The following is an 11,127-nucleotide window of genomic DNA, read 5'->3' on the forward strand; positions in this document are numbered from 1 at the left end:
GACCGCTTAAAGCCGGCGCACGTCGATTTAGATTCGCTGGTAGAGGTCGCTTGTCCTCCACGCAGAGGTCGCCCTCCTGCTCTCAGGTCGAGAAATCCTACCCCTGACTTAAACCCTGACCCTGGTAACAGCCCTAAAACTGACTCTGGTATGGGTCCTGATCCGTCCGGGCTGCGGGCAAGAAACTGGGGAGGTTTGGCCGTGTCATCCAGACCCCTAGGCGGTTTTGCTGCCACAGTAAATTCTGGGGGGCTTGTGTACTGTTTTTGTAATGTTTTGTTGCTTTCCTTTACAAATGTAGGAAGTAGACCCAGGCAGTTTAGTGTCGAACTCGAGGATGCATATCATTGCGCGACTTCTGATGAATGGGCTTCTATTGGATGGGGGGTGGGGGGTGGGTTCTTACACGGGTATATCTAAATATCTAAATATTGAAGCAAGCAACCTAAAAACTGTCTGGGGTGCAGACAAAAGCCCGGGTAGGTGTGAAAATGACCCCAGAAGTGTTATAAAGTGAAATTCCCCTTTAAATGGTCTCAATAAGGAACAGTATATGTACCCGTGCTCATCTCCGATCGATATAATGGCTGTCATAACCAAGCGCCAACAACTCGCCTCTATTAGTGAAGCCTTTTACCCCAGTGGCTACAGAGTGAACTGCGACACCTGGTTGCAAAAAGAACTTGAAACCCCGCCCACCCAATGTTAAGTTAATGGGAAAAGCCTGAACAGAGGCCAATTTTCTCTGAGGAAATATAAAGTCAATACATTTTTTACACAAGAAATTATGGTTTAACTAGTTAATCCCATCCCTTGTAATGCCTCCACTGTGTCTGATTTTTTAAAATAATGCCACCAAAATTCCCAAATCTGGGTTAATTTCAGTGCATGCAATGTGGCTTGTCCTACTACCGTATGACTATACAGGATTTCCCCATCCTCGCAGCCAGGCAGAGTGCTTCAGCAACAGGTGTGAAGCCGTGTCGTTTTATTCTGATTAGCTAGCTACATACGATCTCACCATTTTAAGTCCAAGGTCCAAAATGTTGTTGTCATGGTTTTGGCTGATACCACCATTTATTTTCCTACCTGCGCCTTTTCTTCAGTTATTACGGCCATTGGTTTTTTCATGCGCCTTTTCTTCAGTTATTACGGCCATTGAGTTGATTTAAATTATACACGTGCAAATTTCCTTTTACAATTTGCACCTGTTGGCGTTCTATTTAAACCCTGAGCAAGCCGATGAGCTTTGCTTCAGTGTCACTTATGTTGCACGAAAGCCGGTATTCTGTCAAGCGAGGTAAAGGTAAAGGTATAGGATTGAGTTGCGATATTGGATTGTTGTGGCTATAAAATTAGCACAACAGTCTTTAGCTTTTTTAGATTGTTGGCAACCAGTTAGTGCCACAATCTAAGCTCAGTATTCTTTCTTTAGGGTTTTACTTTTTCAGCCTCGGTTCGAGGTCTGTTTTCTTTGAGTTGCCCCGTTTTCTGCTCCGGCAGTTTTGTTTTATTTTCATACTCCTTAAGCTTTAGTTCTTTTTTACCCAGTACGTGGGTCGTGTAGAGCTTTTCTTTGGGATACTCTCCCTAAGGAGTATTGTTTTCCTTTCCCGTGTCTCTTGAGACTTTGTGGCTATTTTACCTCTGGTTAATAGCTTAAAGAACCCCCCTGTTCAGTCGCGGTTGGTCTCCCAAAACTCCAACTCCCTCACAGTTGTGTGCTGCATTCAACTGTACTGACTGCTATTCTAAGGATTCTTCTCTCCAGTTCTTTCGGTTAATACATTTCTGACCATTTCAGGGTTTCAGTCGATTCTCATAAAGTCTTGTTTTTTATAATTTGTATATGTTGTTGGTGAAATCAGATTTGTAAGCAGTTTTGAAGCTTCTTTAAGAAGACAAGCTGGGGGGATTTACTTAGCCAGGGGAAGCAAGCTTACTGTCTTGCTATCGATCTATCTGTCTATCTAGCTAACTTGCTAGCTAGTTATCTCGTGATATATCTGTCTAGCTATCTAGAGTTCTGTTATCTATCTGTCTATATAACTAGTTAGCTAGTAAGCTAGCTAGCTAGTGATCTATTTTTCTATGTGAATATCTTAACACTAAACGTATCTTGCACAATTAAAGTTTTTGAAATGTTATGACAGTACGTTTCTGTGGTTGCAAGGGCATGCTTGTTGTCCAGACGTGGGCGTGTCTAATTACCATGTTATGTAGTCGGGGTGGATTTTCCTGTAGTCGTGGACTCCACTCTTTCACTCCACTGGGCTTGCGTTGGTTGCAACAGGCAATGGCTGCGCCCTAGTTTGGGCTTCATGCACCAGTGAGCACTAACCATAGCAAATCAGTGGGTGACGTCATGATCACTTCGTCCATATTTTTATATGGTCCGTGGACATAACCCAATGTTTCGAGTTTTTTGCGGCCGACATTCTAACGCAATACTTCTACAATCACCCCTGCGGTCATGTACCCCAATGCATGCAGGCACAAAAAAAGTGGAGAGACTGGGACAGCCGCCCTCCCTGTATAGCTGTAGTGAGTTCAAAATACAGATATGAAATTACAGATATGCGGGACTAATAGGAACAGCGGCACGTGTGTGTGTGTGTGTGTGTGTGTTAGTTCTTACCTTGCTGTGATTCACTCACAACTGTGTGTAGGGTGATATGATTTTGCAAGTGTGTGAGTAAACTCAGACTTTTGCCATGTGATTCACGGGTGCGGTGTAATTGAGTTCCCTCACGCATTGGTTTACGGAATAGAGAGGTAGATAGATAGTCTGCTTTATTATTACCTGTTTCCTAGAGAACCCGCTAATTGCGTATTGCGTATCCAGGTGTGGACCACGGCATAAAAACCCGACTCGGTGACTTCTAAAACAACGCAGTTTGGATTCGGCTTCAGCACGGGAGAGCTCTGATCTGCTGCCTTGGTACTATGTACGCTTGCATCGGCTACTTCAATTCGGTTCCGGTTTCTCCTCTTCTCTCATATAGATACTAGGGTCGACCTGACATTGGTAGGAACATTCCTATTATCTCCGTTTCGCCACTGTTTGCCCATAACTGGCCTCAGCTGTGTTTAGCGTATCTTATCGTCATATAATATACGCAAGTTTGCTATTGCTCACACCCGTGCTGAATGTCCGACGATATGTAAATCCGACTGCTTTTATAGATTTTATTTGTTACTTGCTGTGGCTGCCATTTTAGCTTGTATTTTTAAAACTGAAATACTTTGTATCCATTGTTATTTATCTAAAGCTTAGTGGTGTAGTTTTATCCTCAAATGTAGACCTATTCTTAGAATCATACTACATTTTTGGCGTATATTATTGCTCACTAGTAGATCTTCTGCCCTCCCCCAGTGGCGTTTAAGGCATTGTATTTATGATCTGTAGGAAGTGTGCAGCTGGTCCAAAAGCAATTTATTATTGTATTCCTGTTCTGTTGATCAGTTGAAAAGAGAAATATATTGCTAATGTCAATGTCTGGTCTTTTATATTTGTATAATAAAAATTGTTATTCCTTGAACGTTCAGTTGTAAGTGTGTTATATGGTCACTGTTGCACCCAGACCCTCAGCCCTAGCCCTAGGTTTTAGTGTTTTCAACAATATAGAGGGCTCCCGCCTCCAATTGGGAGTGGCGTAGTCGGACTACACTAGCACCCCCTAGCGGTTGGTTCTCACCCACATCACCGTAGTGGCTACATAGCCTCCTGCTACAGAAATAGTGCAGCAGCTTTTCCAGAACATCACAAACGCCATGATGAAAACCAGGGAACTAGCAAGGGCCAGGTACTGGTTGGACTGCATAGGGGACAAAACCCAGCCAAGACAGATCTGCAGCTTAACCCCCGCAGAAAACATGACTCCACCCCACAATATATCGATCCAAGAATGGCTAGGCCAGAAGGCTATATTTGTGAAGTTAAGACCTTCAGAAAGTAAAGGAAGTGACTGGTTCCATTTCTCAGTATTTGTAGATGTGGTCTTCCACCACTTACCTAGGCTCATTTTTATTGGTCTGCAAGTGCCACAGAAAATTCCAGTTTGTGTTCAGATTCGGAAATTCACAAGGTGCAAAACTTTACTTTCCGTAAAAAGTAAACAAAAGAGTTCCAAATTTTAACTGCAACCATAATTTAGATAAATTAGTCAACAACTACATAGGTAAATTAAAATGAATTAAAATGCATTTTAAAATATATATACCTGCTTTGTCATGCATAAAGATAACTTATTTCCAAACTATTCAATATTTTGTTTTTTAATGATGTGAAAATGTTTTTGTAATGTTATTGTAATGAATGTGAAATGATTCAGGATGAGAAGTAAAAGCCTGCGTATTGTGTTTAACTATATGAATGTATTTTTATATGTTTATAACAAAACTGTATGTAACTAATTGTGCAAAATGGAAAGGTTCTGAGAAGGAACAGAGTTGAGGGAGTCAGATAGATAAAGTTCTGGGGGTCCTGTCAAGTTTCAACTACAACAATTTCTGGTACAAAGGGGAAGACAAGAAGCTTGCCACAGGTGGCTGAGAAGGTCACGTATATGTAAACATGACTTGAAAGATACTTCGTAAATGAAGTAAAATTCATAGTTAAAAGTACACTTGCAATAGAATATAATCAGGATTGTATGCGAAGGCAGAAAAAGAATTTAGATTAAGAAGGGACACCCTCCCCTGCCGTGAGGTGCCAGGAAACTAGTTGTTTCGTCAGGGTTTCTGGAGTGAATCAAAAATGGTTTTCAGGAAAGCAGAAAGTAGGTATGGGCGGGGGAGTAAGAAAGTGTCATGCCATGCAAATCACCTCATAGAAAGATAGCTTACAGAAAGATATAAGAGGCAGAACTTGTAAACAGAAGTTTGAGACTCTTCTCGAACTCTGTGATGAGTGCTGAGAACAGTTTATCCTATTTGGCCAAATACAAGTTATATTGCTGAATTACTCTGCGACCTGACTGAGTCACTTGCCTCTATTGAAGGTAAAATCCATGACCCTACACAGTAGGAAAAGTTCATTGGTTCATGCTGCTCACCATGAAAATGTCTTGTACCTCTAAAAGGACCTTATTTTATTATATTATATAAAAAATTACAAGAAAGGAAAACAGTAGAATTTTATCAAACTGTAGGAACAATGGGTTGTCAAGTGTGAAAACATACATAAAGTTTGAAAAAGACAAGGAACTTTAAAAAAGAATGACATCTTACAGGGAATTTAACATTTATTTACGTTTTAGAACAACTTCCTAGGAACAACAATGTTCCTATGTAAGCTCTTTAAGGTCTTCATAGTCCACTGTACATTTGTAGTGAAGTTTAAAAACACTGTTATAATGACATCATGAGGGCAATCAATGCTATGTTGCGTGTGTTCGACACTGCAAGCAGAGGGCTTTTTGATAATCTGTGTAAAACAAGGATGAAAAAATTTTAACTGGTTTATAAACATCACATTCATTTCCCATTCATCGGAGAATTCTAGGTTTCCCGTTGCACATTCAGCATAGAAGACTCTGAGCCACATATTCTGAGTGTTAGTATGAGTTTAACAGACCTCTGAAACCATGGATAGAAAAGAGCATAAATGATTGGATTGATGGAAGAATTCAAATATAATAGAGGTGCTGTAATTAAAATAGCAAGATGGACAGATTTGTTCTTAAAATAGATTTCAACGAATGCACATACATAGTAGGGTACTGAACACAGAAGGAAGACTGCCACGAGAATTCCAAGGGATTTTGCTGCTTTCCTTTCAGAGGCCATAGAACCATGATCATTTTTTGGGCACTTTCTGACACTCCTAATTTTATTTGCATGCTTTTTAGCGATAGCAAAAATTTTCAAGTTTATAATTACAATCATTGAGCATGGTAAAACAAATGCAATTATGAAGTCAACAATAGCCCATACTTTATTAAATGTACCAACACACTCACCACATGTGATGTTTTCTTTCATGTCAGTAAAATCTCCATTAAAATAAAAAAGCACCATATTGTACATTAATGAATACAACCAAAGTATGACAATCATCCTCAAAGTTACATTCACTGTAATTTTCATGGAATAGTGAAAAGGGTTGGAGAGGGCAAGATATCGGTCCAATCCAATTAAAGCTACATTATAAACTGATATGCAAGTAAAGCAATAATCTGCTAACTTAAAACTTGTGCAATACAATATATCAAAGCACCTCCATTGATCTATCCACGTAAGAAAATAGACGGGCATCAGAATTACCCCAACAAGAAAGTCCACCATGGCCAGAGAGAGCACAAGGAAGTTAGTTGGTGTCTGAAGCTGCTTGAAGTGACAGATGGAGATGATCACAAGCAAGTTTCCACACACGGTCAGTGAGACAACTATCGCTACAGGCATATAGAGCAACACATCCACTGCTGTTGGTGATGTTTCCAAACAAAAAAAGTTTGAATAGACACAGGGTGTCTCTTGGTGCTCTTCTGTGAGATTCATGAAGGAAGAGGTTACAGTTTCATTGAACAATGAGACATTCTGTCCTTATACTTAATGTAGGCTATCTAAAAAGAGAATATCCTTTTGTGAATGTGCATAAACAGTGTTGCATAATGTAGCTTGCTGGTCTTGCAGGGTCCTTTTGGATTATTAAGCGCAGTAGAGTCACATTTATATAAAAGGGTTACCATTGGTTTTTTTTCTTTTTTTTCTTTTGGTGGTTGTCTATGAATCCCCATCAGATTAAATTAAATTAATTGTACAGGGGGTTGCGTTAAGAGACCAAGATCAAAACAGGGAAATGTAAGTGATGTAATCAAATAATAAAATAAAAGAATGGGTCAAGACAAAGAGCTTTCAACTGAACACTTGTTGATTCCATAATTACAATGGTAACAGAGTGGATTGCATCCAGTCACTTGAATTATCTTGGAGTTCACGGAAAATTAAGAAAAACTTGACAAAAATTACATTAGTTTAACAGAAGCTCTTATCCAGAGCAACTTAAAATGGAGGAAAACACAAGTTCATTCACTTAAACTCATGAAAGTGCTAGACCTGGTTTACATCATTCCCAGACTAGCGGATATGAATGTACCATCACTGAAGCAGTCAGGCAAATTAACTAATTAACTATGCTTACAAAAAGCCTAAATACACATGCTGAGCACATACAGATTACATCGAAAATAAGTCCTAAGAAGAGAAACCTATGGCTAGGAAAATTATGAAAAGCTGAACTACTACAAAGGATTCTTCAGGTAGGGGATGAGAGGAGAACCAAGATGCAATCTGAAGAGGTGGGTCTTCAGTTTATCATTTTGCATCTGAAGGTACACAACAATTAATGTAAAGATGCACAACATTTCTCCTGTCCTGATCACCATGGAAAGTTCATTCTAACATTGGAGGCCAGTGCAGACAGGCCTTGTGACTGGCAGCAGCAGTGACTATGGAAGGAGCGGATAGGCAGTATAATGGAGCTGTTCTGCTAACTACTCATTGGCTAGTGTAATTCAGTGGTTGCAGTGTGTTCGCATGGTGTTGTGTGTACAACAATATACATGTATGAATGGCTCACTTATGGCGTTGGCTCACTTATTCACGAGAATAGATTGAATACTGTAATAAACATTCTAATTTGTTTGTGGGGTAGACCAGGCCGGTCTATTGTCAGACAATGAGCACAGAACACTCAGCAAACGACTTTATAGAAAAAAAGGAGCCAACTTTATTTTTAGGGGCAATTCGTAAAACAGCTTAATCTTTAGGCATGGGAGAATTTGGGGCAGTGGTGCAGTCGGACTAGGGCTGCCAGTAAACTCCAGTACAAAGTGAGAGGCACGCTCCTCAGAGCCAAACATCAAAAGAGGCGCGCGCTCAACAGAGCCACGACATACGAAACAAAGAGGCTCGCCTACTCACTGGTGCCCGTGGCACAGTGATACCCACACTCACACGGTGATTCAAACCCAGCTTAGGCTATGTCGCCCGTTTAACAGGCTAACTCAGGACCAGGTGATAAGCTCGCTCTTACTATTGTCCTACTGATTATGGCTAATCCCCAAACATTGCCCCTTATCGGTCCCACCCTCCAACCGCTGCAGTTAAAACACACTGGACAAATAACAAACAATAGGGCTAGTCCTAGGACAGAGACAAATATTAGGTATGTAGGCACATAACTTTCCGGGTTCCTAAGACCCCCCTCCCCCCCCCCCGCCTACTTTGGGTACCTACTTTGTTTACATCAGAGGTAATTTTAAAACAATCAATTAGAGACATATTTATTTCAACTTTAATTCGCTGTATCAGAATTCCAGTGGGTCAAAAGTTTTTATTAACTTGTTAGTATTTGGTGGCATTGCCTTTAATTGCTAACTTGAATCAACGCTTGGTGTTACCTTCCACAAGCTTCTCACAATACTTTGGCAGACTTTTTGCCCATTCCTCCTGACAGAACTAGTGTAACTCAGTCAGGTTTGTAGGCTTCCTTGCTCAGACATGCTTTTTCAGTTCAGTCCACAAATCTTCTGTGGAATTCAGGTCAGGGCTTTGTGATGGCCACTCCAATACTTTCACTTTGTTGTATTTAGGCCATTTTGTTACAACTATGGAGGAATGCTTAGGACCATTGTCCTGCTGGAAGACCCAGTTGCAACCACGTTTTAACTTTCTAGCTGATGTCTTGAGGTGTTGCTTCAGTATTTCTAGATAATCCATCTTCCTTATGATGCCATCTATTTTCTGAAGTGCACCAGTCCCTTTTCCAGCAAAACATCCCCACAACATGATGCTGCTCATGCTTCCTAGTTGGGATGGTGTCCTTTGGATTAAAAGCCTCACCCTTTTACCTCCATACATAGCACTGACCATTATGGCCAAACAGATCAATTTTTGTTTCAGCTGACCAGAGAACACTCCTCTAAAAGGACAGGTCTTCGGCCTGGTGATCACCTGCAATCTTTATTTTGGCTTTTTTTAAATTTTGTTTTTACAATTTTACGAACTGTTTGGCCATAATGATCAGCGCTATGTAGGAAAAAGGGTGAGGCTTTTAATCTGAAGAACACCATCCCAACTATGAAGCATGACCGTGGCAGCATCATGTTGTGTTGGGTGTTTTGCTGGAAAAGGGACTGGTGCACTTCAGAAAATAGATGGCATCATGAGGAAGGAGGATTATCTAGAAATACTGAAGCCATCAAGACATCAGCTAGAAAGTTAAAAATTGGTTGCAACTGGGTCTTCCAGCAGGACACGCCAGTTGAATTTAGCCGCAAACCCAGAGAGCTATCAGAAATTGCCAGATGGAAAGCAACGGAACTCCGGTATTTCATGTTGTATGCAGGCCCTGTAGTGCTTAGGAATAGCATTCCTGTTGAGTTGTATGACAACTTCATGTTGTTTTCTGTGGCAATGCATCTGCTTTTATCTCCTGGTACATCATAGGAAATGGTAGACTGTGCCCATGAGTTCCTGGTATCATTTGTTTGTCACTTTGGACAGCTATATGGTAGGGATGAAATGACCTACAATGTCCACGAGCTAACGCACCTGGCAGAGGAATATCGACTCTTTGAGCCTTTAGATAACATCACAGCATTTCCTTATGAAAATTACTTAGGGAAAATTAAACATCTCTTGCGCAAGCCTCACTTACCTTTACAACAAGTTGTGAAAAGGCTTTCAGAAATACCTGATGTTGAGGCATCAGAACTAAAGAAAGCACACAAATTAATGCATTTGCAATATGATGGTCCATTGGTGCCTCATATAGGCCATGCAGAACAGTACAGAAAGGTAGTTACTGAAAAGTACACCGTGTCTTCAGGGAACGGGGATAACTGTGCAAATTGTACATGACATTGCTATTGTTCACAATATTGTCTTATTTCCAGTATCCCCTACCATCATCCACCATTGGATGTTACCGAGTATGGGAGTTGAACAACAGTCTCGGTGTGGCCAAGCTCCAACATATTAATCAGAAATATTTCCTTTGCCTTGACAAAACAGCATTCATTGCCATGCCCATCATACATAGCCAGTAAGAAATCATGTCAAAATTAATCAGTTTGTGTTCTTCAGGGCAGAGGTTTTCTAGCCAAGTCAATAATTGTTACCTTTAGATATTTTCTACTTATACTTTTTATTTAGTTCAAGCAATACATTTAACTCTTTTTTTTATTGTTCTGTGTACTGTTCTTCTATCTATCCTAGACAGCCTTTGTATACCCCCCCCCCCCCCCCCCAAAAAAAAAAAATCTAAACAAACAAAAAATGAAGCAGTGGTGCATTGTGCAGTTTAGCGGTGTTGGCACAGAAATTGTCCCGAATACCTGGGTAAAAGGGGAAAAGGTTTTATGGGCCCCAAATCCCCCTAAAGAAACAGCCAAGGTCCATACAGCAATTAAGAGGAGAGATTAGCCTACTGACGGATGGCACACATACGAACAGGCTCCTCATAAGCCGTGGTGGGTGTTATCAAAATTGGTTGTATGACATTTTTATATAGTAAAAACCTTTGCATGTCAAAATTTCTCTGTGCCTGACAGTAAGTCTGTACTTGTAGACACTTTTGAGGAAGCGGAGAGGAGTATGCAGAGGTATCTAAAAGAACTCTGTGATACTACAGACATACAGTCTGAGGAAGAAAACAGCCAGAGAAATCTGAAAAAAAAACAAGGTAATACCGAATGTCCAATTTCTACAATGATAAGCTGCCATTTCAACAATTTATGTTTCTGGCTTGTGTGTGTACAAGCTTGTGTATGCTACAGTATGTGCACATACTGTAGTGTCTCCTACCATAGACAATGAACATACACAACAGTTCAAAAGTTTGGAATCACTCAAATGTCGTATTTTTCATGAAAAAGTTTTATCCATCAAATTAGTTTCAAAATGAATAGAAATTACAGTCAAGACATTCAAAAGAATGATTTCCGCTTCAAATAACAACTTTGTACTTTGTACTTGAATCTATTCTTTGCTGGGAAACAGGAGTGATGGTTACAGAAAATGGGCCTTTATACATCAATGTAGATAATCCATTAAAATCATCCATCATTTACAACATTAGCAATGTCTACACTATATTTCTGATCAATTTTATGTTACCTT

The 11,127-nt window shown here is 40.2% G+C and overlaps 1 protein-coding gene across 1 annotated transcript; it reads right to left on the bottom strand.

Moving 5' to 3' along the window:
• Positions 1-5,237: 5,237 nt before the first annotated feature.
• On the bottom strand, positions 5,238-6,621 carry LOC135260378 (trace amine-associated receptor 13c-like). The gene has a single exon (XM_064345599.1). The coding sequence runs from the start codon at positions 6,499-6,501 to the stop codon at positions 5,503-5,505; it is 999 nt and encodes a 332-aa protein (XP_064201669.1). The 5' UTR covers positions 6,502-6,621; the 3' UTR covers positions 5,238-5,502.
• Positions 6,622-11,127: the final 4,506 nt, after the last annotated feature.

The sequence above is a fragment of the Anguilla rostrata genome, chromosome 8 (genome assembly GCF_018555375.3).
Source record: "Anguilla rostrata isolate EN2019 chromosome 8, ASM1855537v3, whole genome shotgun sequence".
NCBI classification, from domain to species: Eukaryota; Metazoa; Chordata; class Actinopteri; order Anguilliformes; family Anguillidae; genus Anguilla; species Anguilla rostrata.

Excerpts from the sequence above, each read along its gene's own strand:
- LOC135260378 (XM_064345599.1), bottom strand. The coding sequence starts at position 6,501 with ATGAATCTCACAGAAGAGCACCAAGAGACACCCTGTGTCTATTCAAAC.